The sequence below is a fragment of the Hyperolius riggenbachi genome, chromosome 10, assembly GCF_040937935.1.
Source record: "Hyperolius riggenbachi isolate aHypRig1 chromosome 10, aHypRig1.pri, whole genome shotgun sequence".
Taxonomy (NCBI): Eukaryota; Metazoa; Chordata; class Amphibia; order Anura; family Hyperoliidae; genus Hyperolius; species Hyperolius riggenbachi.
The window spans coordinates 75743526-75762158 of record NC_090655.1 but is presented as its reverse complement, the minus strand read 5'-3'; the positions used below and the strand labels follow the sequence as shown (position 1 = coordinate 75762158).

At 42.1% G+C, this 18633-nt stretch overlaps 1 protein-coding gene across 3 annotated transcripts in view; it reads left to right on the top strand.

Moving 5' to 3' along the window:
• Positions 1-18096, top strand: part of KIF20B (kinesin family member 20B) — a 175136-nt gene extending 157040 nt beyond the window's left edge. For 2 of the 3 annotated variants that reach the window (XM_068258632.1, XM_068258631.1), the window contains 4 exons: positions 10217-10297; positions 12663-12783; positions 15750-15895; positions 17783-18096. In XM_068258632.1, coding sequence (XP_068114733.1) covers positions 10217-10297; positions 12663-12783; positions 15750-15895; positions 17783-17860 — 426 coding nt within the window. In that variant the 3' untranslated portion in view covers positions 17861-18096. The remainder of the gene's footprint in view (positions 1-10216; positions 10298-12662; positions 12784-15749; positions 15896-17782) is intronic. The other variant, XM_068258633.1, reaches the window with a different exon arrangement.
• The last annotated feature ends 537 nt before the right edge of the window (positions 18097-18633 follow it).

Here is an 18633-nt window from a genome sequence, read left to right as displayed (position 1 = left end):
ACACACACACACACACACGTACACACACACACGTACACACACACACACACGTACGTTTGGGCAACCTTGTTAATCGTCCTGATTTTCCTGTATAAATCGTTGGTTGTTACGATAAAAAATGTCAGTTAAATATATGATATAGGAGACACGCAGTGATATTTAAGAAGTGAAATGGAAGTTTATTGTATTTACGGAAAGTGTGCAATAATTGTTTAAACAAAATTAGGCAGGTGCATAAATTTGGGCACCACAAAATAAATAAATAAATCATATTTAGTAGATCCACCATTTGCAGAAATTGCAGCCTCTAAACGTTTCCTGTAGGTTCCAATGAGAGTCTGGATTCTGGTTGAAGGTATTTTGAGCCATTCCACTTTACAAAACATCTCTAGTTCATTCAGGTGTGATGGCTTCCGAGCACAGACAGCTCTCTTTAACTCACACCACAGATTTCCAATTATATTCAGGTCTGGGGACTGAGATGGCCATTCCAGAACGTTGTACTTGTTCCTCTGCATGAATGCCTTAGTGGATTTTGAGCAGTGTTTAGGGTCGTTGTCTTGTTGAAAGATGCAATTCTGGCGCAGCATCAGCTTTGTCACTAATTCCTGGACATTGGTCTCCAGAATCTGCTGATACTGAGTGGAGTTGCCCAAATGTTCGCATCCCACTGTGTGTATGTGTATATGTATGTGTATATATATATATATATATATATATATATATCGTTTTATTTACTTTTTACAATTTTTATTGGAGAGGTAATAAAACAAGCAGGTAGTAGGACAACTCACAATTGCAAATGCACTGAAAGAAAAGCAATCACACTGTGAACAAGTAACATAATTACAGCATAAGGTGGTATCAACCAAAAGACTGAAACAACAAATTGATTGCACATACTCAACCACGTATAGGCACCCATAAACTGCAGACCTGCAGGAGTGACGTCTACAAAGTGCCATCAATCATAGGATAATGCTAATCAAGGCAATCTGTATTGGAAGGTAAGTAGAAAATGCGACCATACACACATAATAAAACCATTTAAAATAGAATGACGGAGCGCTCCACACATCACGCTGAGCGGATCGTTCAGGAACAGCCTTATCAGTCCGCCGACAGTGCGTAGACACGCACTGCAGTCTGCTGAAAGTCCATCCAGCGGGAGGGTCTGGCGGACCCATCGTTGGCTTCTGTAGTGCGTGTACGCACCTTTAAAGGAACACTATCGATTAACATATTTTTTTTAATTGAGATAGGAATTGTTTGGGAAGTGCTGCTAAGTACTGGTGCATACATTTCAGTGGCAACCTCTTTGTTTACTGTTATCAAAATGCTTTCACACTTTACTGATTGACACTAAAGGTAGCTATACACTGGTCGATTTGCCATCAGATTCGACCAACAGACAGATCCCTATCTGATCGAATCTGATCAGAGAGGGATCGTATGGCTAACTTTACTGCAAACAGATTGTGAACCGATTTCAGCATGAGACCGTTCACAATCTGTGGTGGTGGTGGTGCTGCCGCCGCTTCCCCCCATCCCGCATACATTACCTGCTCCGCCGGCGCGACTCCCGTGTCTCCGCTCTTCTTCTCCGTCTCCGCTTTGGTCTGGTCTCCGGCATGCTTCCCTTCTTCCTGTCTGGGGGAAGTTTAAACAGTAGAGCGCCCTCTACTGTTTAAACTTCCTGCCGGGACAGGAAGAAGGAAAGCATGCCGGAGACCAGAGCGGAGACGGAGAAGAAGAGCGGAGACACGGGAGTCGCGCCGGCGGAGCAGGTAATGTATGCGGCTCTATTGCGTCGGGCATTCGAACGCCGCTAGCGATGCGCTCTTTACCCGCGGGCGATCGACGGTTATTTTCCGCACGGCGCGATCGACGGGATCGGACAGAATGGATCGAAATTCGGCGTGTAGCGTGAACGATTGGCAGCAGATTCGTTCCCAGTGATCGAATCTGCTGTCGAAACAGCGGCAAATCGGGCCAGTGTATGGCCAGCTTAAGGGAGGCAGAGCTAAGGTGCTCAGCTCTGCCTCTTCCTGCAAGTAGATTCTGCGACTAATTTAGTGGCAGAGATAAAAAAAAAGCTTATTTTCTAGAGTGGGAGGGAGGCACGTTTTAAGGCAGAAATACCGCAGAGGCTAATGTGAGTACATGATTATTAAGATTAAGGCTTAAAAAAAAATTTGCTTCAGACTCTCTTTATAGAGGAACTTTATCCTAATCAAACATACTGCCATTAAGTTACATTAGTTGTGTTAATTAAAATAGATTAGTTATATAATAACCCACCCTGTTTTAAAAGAACATGCAAATGTTTGTGATTTCATGGGGGCAGCCATCTGTTTGGTTGAAAGGAGGTGACAAGGGAGCATGAGACACAGTTCCAACTGTCCTGTGTCCTGAGCACCTCTCCAAGCTGTGCATGGTAGGCAACCAGAACAAAAACATCAGAAATCCCATCATGCTTTGCACAGCATCAGGGGAAAAATGCCCAGGCAGATTTCTTTGATGGGGTGGAGCTTAGCTTCTGTGCAGCTAAAAATGAGGCTTGGGTAAGAAAAACAAAGTTCTGATGCTGTGAAACTGTTAAAGAAACACCAAGCCTTTTCAGTGCTGCTGAGTAGATGTTTAGTCTGGAGGTTCAATTCATTTGTTACAGCTGATACAAATCTTGTAATACATCTGCACTGTTTCTACTTCTTGCTTTCATGGAAGCAGACATATTCTTAAACAGCCTCTGTTTTGTGAGCTTATCTCCCGTGGCAGTCTGCTCACATGAGAGAGATCAAATTACAACTTGTGGTTAGACACAAATGAGTTTGGGTATTAGACAGGCTAAACTCTTTAAATACATACAGGGTGCATTTCTCTGTTTTCCTTCTGTCCTGTGCAAGAGTTCAGGTCGGCTTTAAGTCAGTGTTTGCTCACTGTAAAATCTTTCCTTTCTCTGATTCACTCACCAGCTCCTCAGATCATAGAAAATGATCATATGTGTTTTTGTTATCCTCCCAGCCTGTCTGGTCTGATGTGGGCTTTGTTTCCTCTTGCTCCGTTTTTCCTGCGCACATGCAAAAATAAATCACCTTTGCATAGCGTGATGCCGTCTTTAAAACTTGTATTGCACTTCTTATATTATAAATTTAAAACTCACATTTAAATCCATGTATGTCTGTTACAGACATACAAGGGAGTGCAGGTTTGGTATTGACAGCAGTCTGCCTCCAGCGGCTTTCTCCACGCAGCGCAGCCGTATCGCTAACATCCGATGTCTCATCTGCTTATCTGTCTTGAATCGCTCGGGTTTCCTTTCCATGATTTACAATCTGAAATTTATCACATGACGACAGCTTTACTGCTGGCAGGTGATCTCACTGCAATAAGGCTCCCACAGTGTGATGTCAGTACCTAGGTGCTGACATCACACTGTGTGAGGGGTTTCACCACAGTATCAGCCACACAGAGCCCCCTGATGATCTGTTTGAGAAAAGGTAAAGATTTCTCATGGGAAAGGGAGTATCAGCTACTGAATGGGATGAAGTTGAATCCTTGGTTACAGTTCCTCTTTAAAATTGTGTTTTATGTGGAAATGAGAATTATTGTTAGCATTTTTTAAAAACAAAGGCAAAGCTGTTCAGATAAAACCTGAGAGACTGATCATGTTCTCCCAAGCTGTATATTTATTGGCCGTTGTAGGAAAACAAGGCAAATGTAAGCACAGGCTCTCAATCCATTTATCTTTCTAGTCATGGCCAAAAATATTGACACTCAGAAAAGTGTTGCCATTACAAATGCTTCGTTATTGTCATGTTTTTTTTTTGTTTTTTTTTTTGGTGGCACTGGAAGAACACTAACAGTGGGGAAAATGTTAAACGTTTCACGTAAAACGGCAAAAATGGCCTGGACAAAATTATTGGCACATTATGGCTGCTGGGGGACCGCTTTACGCTGATTGGAGTCAAGTGCGGTGGGTGGGATTAGCTGTGAACGTGCACTCGCTCAAACGTGTGTCCCTGGCTTTAAACAGAGGAAGGATGCAGCGATCAGCCTGCCAGCCACTATCGGAGCTGGCAGGCTGTAATATAGAAAAAAAAAAAAATAAACGTGTACAGCGCTGCGGTCTAGCATAGCACTGTACAGAGAAAAGTCCTGTCACTTATCTATCTCTGAGAGTGGCTCACAATCTAATCCCATACATAGGCTGAGGCCTTTGTATGCATCATGTAGTGTGTGTATCGCAAGTCTAAAGGCTCGTACACACGTCTGATTTTTGCAAACGACCCGTCGTTTGGACGTCCAAACGACTGGTCGTTCGGACGGTTGGCGGATGGCTCAAGTCAAGTCTTATCAGCTGAACGACAGACTATACACGCCCGATTTGATGTCCGAACGACCGGTTGTTTGGACGTCCAAACGACGGGTCATTTGCAAAAATCAGACATGTGTATGTACCTTGAGGCTAGTTAAGGGGAGGGGAGGAGAGATGACAGAAAAAGGTTTATTTAAAAAAATATATATTTTTTCCTTAATAAAAAAAAAAAACTAATGATGGCAGCTGCAATCAGAGACCACCAAAAGAAAGCTCTATTAGAGGGAAGAAAAGGAGGTAACATTTTATTTGGGTGCTAAGTTGTATGACCAAGCAATAAATTGGTGAAGTGCAGAATTGTAAAAAATGGCCTGGTCATTAGGGCTGTATAAACCTCTGGTCCTCAAGAGGTTAATTTGTAATTCAACTCATCTGTAGCAATTAACACGTTTTAATGTGTTAATTCCCATTTGCAATCAGTTAAAATGTGTAAATAAATGCTGCTAGTCATGGAGAAAAGAAAGAAGAGCAAAGAATTGTTTGATGATTTGAGAACCACAATTATAAAAAAGGATGGACAGTTCCAAGGCTACATGTCTATCTACAGAGATGTTAATGTTCCGGTGTCCACTGTGTGCAACCTTGTGAAGAGGTTTACAGCCCATAGCTCTGTAGCCAATCTCTCTGGATGTGGAATGCGGTATTATATGGTGGGAAAAGAACCTAAATCAGCTTCCAAACATATTCAAGCACTCCTGCAGGCACAGGGTAAAACTGTCAGCAAACACCATCTGTCATTGTCTGAATGAATGACGCCCAATGTCAAAAAGCCGGGTCTCACCCAGAAGTCAGGGGTCCTAGGGCCCTTTTCCACTAGCCTTTGTTTTGTGATCTGATTCAATTCACTAACCGATCGCAAAACGCAGGGTACAGTAAAACCAATGGAAACGGCAGTGGCCATCTCCATTAGTGCGATCTGATTGCGTTGCAATTTTGCCCTGAGCGCAATCGTCGTCCTGCCGCGTTTTCGATGCGATTGAGATCTCTATACTGATTATAGTGGCTTGATCTAATTAGGGGAAATTAGTTTGAAATGCAGTTGCAGCACAGTGTGATTGCAACCGTGTTTCATAATGGAGAAGGCCCTACAGCAGGGCAAAGACCCAAAACATACTTAGGGCCGGTTCACATTGGGTGCTTGCCCGCTGCTTCCCAGCGATCTCATTCGGTTCCGCAATCCCGATTCGGTGGCAAAAACTTGCTATTTGCACGTGTAGTATGAGAATCACAGCGCAATCGCCTCAAAGACTCTGCATGCAGCATGTTTGACATTGATCGAAATGGCAAACGCCGCAGTGTAAATGTATCCATAGGGGTACATTAGTATTAGTGCTGAAAAAACACCAAGTGTGAACCAGCCTTAGAAAATTATTTAAAGGGAACGAAGTAAGATTAACATGGGGGCTGCCATCTTTATTCCCTTATAAGCCAAGCCAATTGCTCGGCTGTCATGCTGAGCTTTTGGCTTTAGTTGTTTTTCAGTTGCACACGTGAAACAAACACAAAGTCCAGATCTAAATCCCATGGAGCACCAGTAGAAAGATCTAAAAACAGCAGTTGAAAGAAGGACCCCTTCTCCAGACACTGGAGCAGCAGGCAAAAGAGTGGTACAAAAAGAGAAATGTAAAAGATCCGTTCACCGTTACAGAAAGAGATTAATATCTGTTATTGCTTCTAAAGGGTGTGCTACCACGTCAGTGGTTTCCCCAGGCTCTTTTAGCCAGGTGCTCCACCCGGCTAGTTTTGGTGAGCACCCGGCTGTCATCGGCTCACCTCCTTCTATGCTGTAAGCAGAGTTGTGCAGGGAAGCGCTGGCCCTGCATTTTCTCATCTCGCCCCACCCAGCTACTTTTTCATGCAACCCAGCTGGAAAAAAATTCTGGGGAGAACACTGCACGCAATAAGATGAGGGCACCATTAATTTTGTCCCGCCCATTTGTTTGACTTTTTTTGTGGAATCTTGCTGCTTTGTTTTTTTTTTCCCCTTTGCTTTTTCCACGTTCTTTCAGTGCCAACAAAAGGAATGAACATGACAATACCAAAGCATCTGTAATTGATCCAATTTTCTGGGGAATTGGTGCATTTTCTAACATCAATGCAAGAGTACTAATATTTTCACCCATGACTTTGTGTGCGAGGTTTTTCTAAGACTCTTTAATGTCTGTTTTCTTAGTATAGATTCGGGCTGTAGATATTTATATAATTGCTGATACAATAATGTACATAGTACATTCTTGTGTCAGTGCGCAGGCACTCTGCTGCCCTGCAGTGAAGTGTACTTCAGACGTATGACTTATTTCGGTAGTTATTAGCCTCAACCTTTCAACTCCATATAGAACACAGTGTTCCTATAGCCGACATCCATTATTGCCCATTATCTTCTGTTTGCACTGCACAAGTCTGTTTACACGGCTCATCTTGCAAGGATTTCTTACCTCTTGCTAGGAAATAAATTTGGAACTGAAGTGGTTGCCGTGAAAGCCGTTCATTTTCAAGTGTTTTCCCTAGAAAATATGGCCACTTGCTAGTTTGATCACCAGAGGACTGGTTGAGCAAAGTAAATTCAGTTTCAGCAACTAAACCTTTATGAAGTTTGTACTTTAAATACCAAATAAATTTAGTGAGTCCATGAGTAAAGCTGGTATTTTTAGAGACTTCTAAACATATGCTTGCCTTTAAAGTGGAGCTGTGAGCCATACTATCTCCGAAAAAAAAATACAAGTAGATAAATACTTGCTCTACTTACATATCATATGTATTGCACTGTCAACATTTAGATTTTAGTGATTTTTCTATAGTAAAAAAAGAGAAAAGCCTGCTTAGGATTTTCCATTTTGTTTGTGTCTTGAAGCCAATCCTGACATCATTTCCTCCCTTACTGTCTGTGTTTGAATTGGCCAATCTCCTCCCAGTATTCAGACACTCCCACCCAGCTCTGCAATAGAAAGTTCATTGAGAAATATTGGCTAATCAGAGAGGAACAGAGGTGTGGGAGGGGAAAACAGGAGGGAAAGAGCCTTCAGCCAAATCAGGCTGCATTAGTTAATCCTGAGGGGAAAGTAAAGAAGAAAAAAAGAAAACCCATCATGCCCTGCAACTTCTTTTGTACGGCAAATGTACCAAATAAGAGCCAAGGAAACTAGGGAATGATGATTTATGGAGAAGAAAGTGATTTTTTTGAACTTTTGGATTGCCTGGTTAGCATCCTTATTACTTGTTTAACAGATACAAATAGAGTTGATTTTTGATTTTACGCCCAAAAGGTACTCTTTAAAGTGGACTTGAACTCTTGCACCAGACAGAAGGAAAACAGAGAGAAATGCACCCAGTGTGTACTTAGAGAGTTTAGCCTAATTCTCCCTCATCTGTGACTAATCACAGATGTAATTTGAGCTCTTAGATGTGTCAGCACAGGACTCTCGACAGCCTCAGCTTATTTGTAAACACAGGGTGCTAACCCTATGTCTGCTTCCATGAAAGCAGGAAGAAGACCGATTTATTGCAAGATTTGTATCAGCTTTAACAAAGAAATGTTTTTCTTTAAAGGTTATTATGCTGTTGCATACCTTTTCGAGCAGAGAAGAAGTTCTGAGTTCAGGTCCACTTTAATTAATGTTTCCATATTTATTTCAATGCATTGGCATTAGTCCATTTTGAGCAATTCACAACTGGTATAAAGGTAGAAGAGGTGGCAGTGCTAGGACAGTTTCCAGGAGAGTTCATGCTGAAATCTATTGGAAATCTGTCTACAGTGTGTGGGCAGGCAACAGATCCTTTTCTGATCAGATTTATACATAACGGGATCTGTCTGGCGGTAGATCTGGAGATGTATAGCCACCTTTAGTAGTACACTTAAAGAGAACCCGAGGTGGGTTTGAAGAATGTTATCTGCATACAGAGACTTGATCTGCCTATACAGCCCAGCCTCTGTTGCTATCCCAAACCCCCCTAAGGTCCCCCTGCACTCTGCAATCCCTCATAAATCACAGCCTCGCTGTCGACACACAGCGTGTCGCAGCGGGCTGTGTTTATCTCTATAGTGTCAGTCTGCTGCTCTCCCCGCCTCCTGCAGAGCTCCGGTCCCCGCCTGCGTCCCTTCCCTCCCCGCTGATTGGAGGGAAGGGACGGGGGCAGGGACCGGAGCTATGCAGGAGGCGGGGGAGCAGCTGAGACTGACACTACAGATGTAAACACAGCCCAAATAGCGCGGCTGTGATTTATGTCTGATTGCAGAGTGCAGGGGGACCTTAGGGGGGTTTTGGGATAGCAACAGAGGCTGGGCTGTATAGGCAGATCCAGCCTCTGTATGCAGATAACGTTCTTCAAACACACCTCGGGTTCTCTTTAAGGTGCACATAGATTACCAGACTTGGCGGCCAATCGACTATCCGATTTGAGTATTATAATCAAATCAGATGGAAATCGGTTCCGCCATGAGCATGCCCGATCAACTGATCAGGACGAAATTAGTCAGGCGTATCGATCGAACGTGCAGGAATATATTGGCCCGCCATGCTTGATTGGGTGACGACATGCAGCAATCGCAAACGAGGAACGCAGAGCCCGTGCAGTTATACCTTTCCGCCCGTGCTGCACTTCCACTTTCAGGCCCCACGTGACTACCAGCATATAGCACTTGGGGCATGTGTAGGCATCACACACGCCCCCCACCTGCTGCAACACCAGCAACCACTGGGGGGTGCAAATGGGGAAGTACGAAGATGGCAGTAATATGAAAGCTTTTGTGCTGAAATCGATCGAGAATCGTCCTGCGGTTTATTGTGACCAATCTAATTAGGGATTACATTTTATCTAATTGTCATCTGGAGTCAGGAAATCATTTTTTGTTTTCGCTTTCAGGGATAATCGGCCCAAGCCTTGTAAGGGTCTTTCACCTTCCTCTAGATAGATCAACTGGGATACGTAAGAGTGCAGGCTAGTGTTAATGCTATGTTAGGTACCTTCCTTTCTGGTTGAACTCGATGAACGAATGTCTTTTTTTTCAACCCAACTATGTCATCTGTTCAAACTCTATTGGCACTATACCTGAGGAAGCTGATGTTAGCTTTGTGAAAAACTTTGCTCAGTGCCAATAAAATTTGGGCCTATTTGGATCCTTTCTAACCTTTTAAATAATCCCCCCCACCCCCCCCACCCCCCCCCCCCCCCACCCAAGCTTTTTACTACCTACTGTAATTGACAGCAACACAGGAAAAAATGTAGTACATTTTACTCTAGGAGTGTTGTATAATATATATATATATATATATATATATATATATATATATATATATATATATATATATATATATATATATGTGTGTGTATATTTAAAATTTTACAATCGGTCAGTTCTTCATATGCTCAGTAGGGAATTGGATTTCGGCCTAGCCACAAGGAAAGCGATATTGTCTTGTCTGTTATTGTAAATACACTTTATTAATGTTTAACTACCGTAATCATCTTTCATGGCATTGATTAAGAGAAACCTTTTGCACAAGATGTTTATTTTATGCTTTAGTTTTTCTGCTAAGTCACATCCAATACCGAACCTATGTTTTTTTAATCTTTCCATTGACATTACACCTTTGTAGCTTTGATGTATACAGACATATATTTAACGGGCGCTAGGTTGTCGTACTTTCATATTTTCATGCACGCCTCCCTAGTGCACACACCCATGCAGCCCTGCACTCAGATGCAGGTGGATGCAGACACCTGCAATTTTATTATATAAGCATATTCATGATTTTATCTTGCTAAAATACTGTTTAAGGTGTGATTTACATTGCATATGAGTACTGTCATGTTTTAATGTATGTGATCTCTTGTTTTTAGGAAATCATAAAAAGCGAAAACAGGAAAAATACAAGAAGCAATACAGTTGCAAGTCCTGCAATTAACAACACTGAATCAAAGGTTTGTATAGCTGGATGATTGATGCAATCATAATACCTTTAAAGGTAACCTTAAGTGTCCCAAAAAAATGACTTTTACTCACCTGGGGCTTCCCTCAGCCCCCTGCAGCCGATCAGTGCCCTCGTTGTGTCTCGGAGATCCTCCCGTCCTCAGCAGCGACCACTTCCGGTTTCGCCGTCAGGACCCGACAGGCATGGGAACGCGAGCGATTCTTTGCGTTCCCAGCCACAATATCACCCCCTATGCTGCTATTGCGGCCTCAAATCGATCGATTGGTAATCTGCAACTGCATCTCCCCCCGTGAAAAATTCCCTCCCCCCTCCCTACTGCCTCTGAAATCTGTGGCTAGTAACCTCCTCCTGCCCAGACTGAGCTCCCATAAGCCCTTGCTACATGGGTCTGAGTGCCTTGGCGTTTTGGAGAAGCTGTGGGCGAGGCTTGTTTAGTTTATAGGGAATTAGTGTATTAAAACAAAAAAAAAGTATTTGGCTTGAGGAATGCCCTATAACCAAGGAACACAATTATGCAATGTATAAAAGTTCATCTTGCATCCACTTTAAGTTACCTCCTCTGTAGTTACGTTACCTCCTTGGTAGTTATTTTCACTCGCACTTAATTAACACTCTGTTTTTAACTTTAGAATTCTGGGGTTATTTTATGGATTGAAGAGTTAACTTTAGAGATATCACCTTAACTTAAAGACAGAAGAGTTAACTTTAGGTTTGCCTGAAGTAAAATGTTTCCTGAATAATACATGCCTCATCACCATGGTGATAACGCTAGAAACGTTATTAAAGACAGGAGATAAACTTAGTGAATTGAGGCCATTGTTTACAAATTACAAGTTCCCAAAGTACAGTTTATCTGCTCTAAAAAGCTGACATTACATTTTATTGCATAGCTCCTGTATTTATATATTAAAACCTATCTAGTGATTTTTCAATAGTAGCTGACAAAGATAGTAAACTAAAGTTAATGTAATTACTTCTTTGGAAATTGACCACAAGCTTTTCCACTGAAGAGCAAGTGCTGTATTTGACTGTTTTAATGCTATTCTGCTACCAATTTGTTTTTGACAATAGGTTTTAGGGCTGCATGATCAGTCGTTTTATAATCGAAATATCGTAATCGTCAAAGTGGCGATATTTTTTTAATGCGTATATTTTTCTGTAACCTGCCACGTTCCATGCGTAAGATTATAGCGCAACTAACCTTCCGAGATCCCACACAGCCTCTTTCTACTTTCTCTCCCAGGCGTCAGTTGCATTGGTAACCCCTGTGATGACGTAACCACATGTCATCACAGAGGGCGCTGGTACCAACGCGATGGATGGCTGGGAGAGGAAGAATATAGAAGGTAAGTTGTTACTATGCTATGCCCACTCTCTGACGCAGCTACACCTATGCTGCCTGGTTACCTATACTGGAGGCACCTACCTAGCTAACCTATACTGCGGACTACTATACTGGATGCATCTACCTGGCTAACCCATACTGGGGGCATTGTAAATTTAGTGCTACAGCTTGTTTTGCAGAAAACCGTGAATAAAATCAAAATCACAATTTGTGAGAAAAACTGCAATTTAGATTTTTTTTTCCCTAAAATCGTGCAGCCTTAACCTCCCTGGCGGTACGCAGTTTCTGAGGCTGCGTCTGTGGGAGGAATGTTTTAATTATAGTTGTTGTAGCCTTTGTAGCTAGCTTTAGGCTAGCTACCATTGTCCTCCAAATCCCCCCGCACCCTTCTGATCCTCCCCCCCGATCGCCGCCGTTATACGTTACCTGGCCGCGATCCCGCGAGAGCCACAGCCTTCCCAATGAGCTTCAGTCGTCACTATGGCGACAATCCCGATCCTCCCCATAGCAAAGCCTGGAGTTGATTGGAGAGGCTGTGGGATACAGGGGGGGGGGGGGCAGAGGATGACAACAGGAGGAATGGGATACAAAGGAGGCCCAAGGAGGGCAATAATTTGGGGGAGGGGAGCATAGGATGCTCCTGGACCGTGGATGCACCAGGTTTAGCATACCTTTTTTTCCCCCCTGTTTTTTGTCTTCCAAACCTTGGTGTGTCTTATAGTCGGAAAAATGCAGTAAAAAAAAATGTTCATACCATTTTAAGATACCTTCTAATTTAGTCAACTGGACTTAGTCCTGTGTTGCATTGCATTATCACTCCACATTAGGATTTTATGGATAACCAACATTAAAATATTACTTTCTACCATGCGGTGAAATATGAATGTGTGTTATATTATAGTCCTGTATCAAAAGCTCTTCAAAGTACTAATACGAGAGTGATAGCAATTGCTGAATTACTTGTAAAAAGCCATTGATAATGCTCACATGTTTTCCCCCCTTATTTCAGAAGTTCACCTTGAGAAAGCAGCCCTCCACCTCCAGTACTCTCTCCAGCAAAAAGAAAGATAGTACTCTACAGAAGCTTGGGGAATTCTTACAGAAGTCTCCTTCCATTTTCCAGACTAATGGTATTGTCTATTTCTCATATTATGGTACCTGTTGATTCTTTGAAATTTGTGAAATAAAGCATTTGGGAAAACTTCCCAGGGAGCGATAACAAGGTCAGTGTTCTGTCAGTGTTGCGTGCCTCCGGCCGCCACAATGCTTCTCGGGAGATGTAGACCGTTGATGTGAGTACATCTCCTGATCGAAAGATGTACTCACTTCGATGGACTACATCTCCTGGCATGCATTGCGGTGGTACAAGGCATGTTACACCACCACAAAAGGTTCAAACTACAGTCGCTTCCTGGGGAAGTTGGTGAACTCTATATGGACCGGGGCTAGACCAGCTGCTCCCCATAGGTAAGTAATGCTTATAACCAGGGCTGTGGAGTCGGAGCAATTTAGGGTGCCTGGAGTCGGAGTCGGGAAAAAATGCACTGACTCAGACTCCTAATGAATTTGTAACTGTAATTATAATAGAAAATATGATAAAATGTTCTATTTCTCACATATTAGTCATTAAAAATAATGTATATATACAGTAATAGCTGTGCTCAGTCCAAAAAAATGAAATAAACCAATCAAAATGTGTTACTTGTGCTGCTTCAATAAAGCAGTCCCCGTATTTTTAAAGTCAGATATACACCTCTGATTGTGACTGTATATATGATGTGTACACAGGAATCTCTTATATATACTAAATAACATCTATGCTGTAAGTATAAAGCCTAATGTGTAGCTGTGTCACTAATAGAGATGGTCAATGAGATGGAAATAATTCTGCATTGATGCTGATTTATGCAAATGTACGCACTCTTTGCTCATGAAATCAAATCATTTGATATGTTGTTAAAATTTGGTTTGGTGACTACAAATTAAAGGGTACCTGAGACGGATGAAAAGTAAAGTTTTATACATACCTGGGGCTTCCTCCAGCCCCCTTCAGGCCAATCAGTCCCTCGCTGTTCTCCACCACCTGGATCTTCTGCTATGAGTCCTGGTAATTCAGCCAGTCAGCGCTGTCCGGCCGCATGCCGCTCCCACAGCCAGGAACATTCTGCACCTGCGCAATAGTGCTGCACAGGTGTAGTATGCTCCTGGCGGCGGAGTGTGTGAATGTGCACTACGCCAGACTGGCTCAAGTACCTGGACTCATAGCAGAAGATCCAGGTGGCGGAGGAGGACAGCGAGGGACTGATTAGCCTGAAGGGGGCTGGAGGAAGCCCCAGGTATGTATAAAACTTTAATTTCATCTGTCTCAGGTTTACTTTGTTGCACAGTAGTATATACTCTACATATGCACTCCCCACAGAGCTGCAGGGAATCCACTGAGAATGTTGTGCACATTGAACACAGAGGTGGTCTATCACCCATAAACCTGGTTCAGATTGTACATGAAGAATGTGTAATAGAGGAAGAATCTCCTCATTCCCCTGCAGAGTACCTGCACATCACTCTTACATGCACCCACACTTACATTGCCTAGGGCCTGATCCATGTTCAGACTGTGCATGAAGAATGTGTAATAGAGGAAGAATCTCCTCATTCCCCTGCAGAGTACCTGCACATCATTCTTACATGCACTCACACTTACATTGCCTAGGGCCTGATAGATGTTCTTTGTTCCGGTTTGTACCTTTTACAAGTACTCTTACCAAGGACTAGTTTTAGTCTAAAGGGAATAAATATAGTAGTCTACATATCCTTCTCACTTCAGTTGTCTTGTAAAATTCCTAAGCGTTGGCAGTTAAGAGACGAATTTCACGTTACATACTTTTAATCAACAAAATTGTAATATGCAAATTAGAGGAGTCGGAGTCGGTGGAATCCTAAACTTAGTCGGAGTCGGTGGATTTTTGGACCGACTCCACAGCCCTGCTTATAACAATGAAAATGTGCTCGGGTCCCTCTTTAAAGAGGATCTGTAATTTTAAAAAAAGTGCCCCTGCGGGGTACTTACCTCTGGAGGGACAAGCCTCTGGATCCTAATGAGGCTTCCCCTGTCCTCTTCACCCTCTGCAATCTAGCGCTGGCAGCCCCCAAACAGCGGTGATGTAAATATTTACCTTCAGCGAGTTGCCTGCGCAGTAGAGCGGACCTGATCTGGCTCAGCTATGTCCTGCCAGAGCCCATCAGAGAGCCGCTCCTGCGCGGGAGCACGGAAAGTAAATATTTCAGCTGCACTGATTTTTTTTTGGGGGGGGGGCTGCCAGCGCTGATTCCTGGATGGTGAAGAGGAGCCCTGGATTCTAATGAGGCTTCCCCCTCACCAGGTTATTACCGATCCTCTTTAACAAATTCCCTTTTAAAAGTCCTTTATTTAAATCGTAAAGCTGCTTCCATCCTGATCCCCAGTGTCTTCTAAATGCTAAGGTGTTGTGCCGTTGCTTCAACCTGGCCTCCTGCAGTGCCTTCTGAGAGCTGTTATGGCTTATGCTGCCACTCTTTACCTCATTCCTTCACTATAGACTGTAAGCCTATAGTCCTCCCTTCCCTAGTGTATTCTATATTCTACATGATTGTGAGCTCCTTCCCTATGACCGCCTCGTACTTGTATTACTGGTCCTACCGAACCAGCCCATATCGCATGATTATGTATTTTGTACCGTTTGCCTTGTTTATCTTTCGCCTATGTTGTATAAACTTATTACGATCTATTAGTCATCCTTTGTACCATTGTGTATATGTATTGTCCAGCGCTGCATAATATGTTGGCGCTTTATAAATACAATTAATAATAACTATAGGAGGGGTGTGTGGCTACCCTAACCATTTGTCATCCCACTGCAATGTGTAGGCCACTAGTGTTTATCCCTTCTCAAGATTATAAATCTAGGGATGAAGTTTTCAGCAGGTGCTCAGATAGGATCCCACTGTAGCAGGGAGGGAACCACATAATACCCAATTTGGCCATCTTCAGGGTAGATGGGAAGGGTTGGGTTGGGAAAAAAAAATGGAGATGGATTTTAATGCTGTATTTCTGTTTCAGCAAAAAAATTACTACTTGGAACGATTGGGCCACAGAAGACCACAGATGTGATGGCTGGGCGTAACCAGGAGGAAAGTAAGCCCAAAAAGCCCAAGCGGAAGTTGTTCAGTGAAATCTCAGCTCCACTGGACATTCCTGCTCATGCAGTAAGTAATTGCTACAATGGCTGGGAGCGCACTGCGTATGACGTCATGTGCAGAACGCTCCCAACCACAGATCAGGTGTTTCTGACACTGGTTTGCTCATCTTATTCCAGCCACTATGAAAGCAGAACAGCAAAGCAATAAAAGGCTGAAGGCTGTATGAACTACTTCAGCCACTAGATGGCAGCACAAGTTTCAGTTTCATTTCAGAATAGAAATGCAAAACAGAAATTTGCCTTCCTGAAATTATTCAGGTTGAAGTGAGTATATGTCTCCCACAATGCATCACTGCTGAATATGGAAACTGTCTCTTTGTTGTCTCTGGTAGCCAAACACACCCCCAGATCCGCTGGAATGCAATGATGTGTAAGCTTGTTAATATTACAGAGCCAAACTAATCCAACATGCATACAGACTGTTTCGAATTGGTTGATCCTCATCAGTGCATGGCATGGATTTATGTCTCTATGGGGTAGGTCTTGAAACACCCAGAGTAACAGATTGCCCACCAAGCCAATTCAAATGGAGCTTTCTATAGCCGCTAACCAGAAATGCAGCTTATGCATATAATGACCAGGAGAAATTCTGTTTAAGCAAGTGGATCCAGTGATAGCCGACTGGCAGAAATGTATGGAGTCCATACCTGAATTCATCTCCACCCACCCTGTTTAGTGCTTAAAGTGATGCTGAACCGGAAAAAAAAATATGACATAATGAATTGGTTATGTAGTACGGATAATTAATAGAACATTAGTAGCAAATAAAATAGTCTCATATTTTTATTTCCAGTTATATTGTTTTTTCTTTTTTTTAATAACATTGCATCATTCTCTAATTTTTGCAGTTTACACACCACACTCAGCATTCTGAATGATTTCACAGAGAAGGCTACTGACCTTTTTGAACTTTCCTCTGCAGAAAAAAACAAAATGCAATGACAGACAATTGAGATAATAAGCTTCAGAAGACAGAGCTCTTGTGGGAGAGTTTCTTAAATCTTCCTGTACTGGAAACAATATTAGACTCCTATCTCTGCCACTTATGTTTTATTTCTTAGCTGTACTACACACACACAAATCATTATATCATAAGTTTTTTTTTCACTTCAGATTCCCTTTAATACAATTTTTACTTATATTCCAGAATACTTATTAGTAGGAAGTGAATGAGCGGAGATGTGTCTGAAACATGATCATTGTATTTTGGGGAAGGGAAATTGGTGTTCTAGTATACAGGTATGTAAGGGACAGTTTCTGTTACTGGAGAGCTTTTTCCTTTCTGCCATAAACTTGATAAACTCTGAATCGTCCATGAAATAATTAATTCTATATACAAATTGTTTAAATATTTGAAATACCAGGCATACTTGTATAATTCTTCTATTCCTACCTTTGTTACTATCACTATGTTCCCTATATGCACAGAGGGCTGTCATGAAAAGTATTTTCGTTGTGTTACACAATGATAATAAAGTGCTTGAAACGTGAATAGACTCTCCAGTCAGGACCTAGTCAAAATATAGCGTCATCTTCACTGATTCACTGGAATTACAGCCATAAACTCTTGCCTTGCAGAGAACAGCTTCTGAGTGCAAGGGATAGATAAAAAAGGAGGTGAATAGTTCATGTATTTTAGCTTTGGGATACTTGAAAGACTGTGTCATTGAGCAGAGACAATAAAACATTAAATCTACTTTTTTAAAACACAAAGTAAAACTGTTGAATATCTATAAACAAAAAATGAGGGGGAGGAGGCAATAGTTTCGCATCAGTTTGTTTTGACTTTGGGTTCATGCTATGGTGAAATAACCTGCTTGATTTGTAACTGATGGAAACTATCACTGCGTCAGGGTCATTCCAAACAACTGAATTGTGTTTTCTTTTTCTGCAGATTATTATTGACACTAATGAGAAGGAGAGCGATCATCTTATAATGAAGAGACGCTTGAGAACAAGGACAGCTAAATAGGCTTCACCTTCGTCTCTTTTTAACCTGTGGTATAAATACAATAGGTGTACATATGTGCTATGCTGCTTTTTACCCCTCTTTTCTGTATAAATATAAACATTCACTTCTATTTACCATTTTCTGTTCGCTTTTATACATAGATGGCTGCCTTGTAAGTAATTGTATAGTTGAGTTGTATATTCTTTTCACCTTTAAATGTACCATTTTTGTACTATTTTTTTTCCCCAATAAACAACTTGGTGTAAATCTTTGCTAATATTGCTAAAATATAAAACACTACCTTTTGGGTACATTTTTTGCTTTAATAGTTAAAGGACGTTCTAAATCTTTATGAAATAGTCGTGTCTTTTGTGTGTGTGTGTGTGTGTGTGTGTGTGTGTGTGTGTGTGTGTGTGTGTGTGTGTGTGTGTGTGTGTGTGTGTGTGTGTGTGTGTGTGTGTGTGTGTGTGTGTGTGTGTGGTTTTTTTTGTTGTTTTTCTTTTACAACACACTGGCTATAAAAACAAACCTCTACAGCCACTTTTTCTGTTGCACTAGCCCACCAAGCACCCCCTGCAAGATTGCATCGGCTTTCATACTAAAGGACCACTATCGCGAAACATCATTTTTAACCACTTCACCACTGAGGGGTTTTACCCCCTGACCACCAGAGCAATTTTCACCTTTCAGCGCTCCTTCCATTCATTCGTCTATAACTTTATTATTACTTATCCCAATGAAATGAACTATATCTTGTTTTTTTCGCCACCAATTAGGCTTTCTTTAGGTGGGAC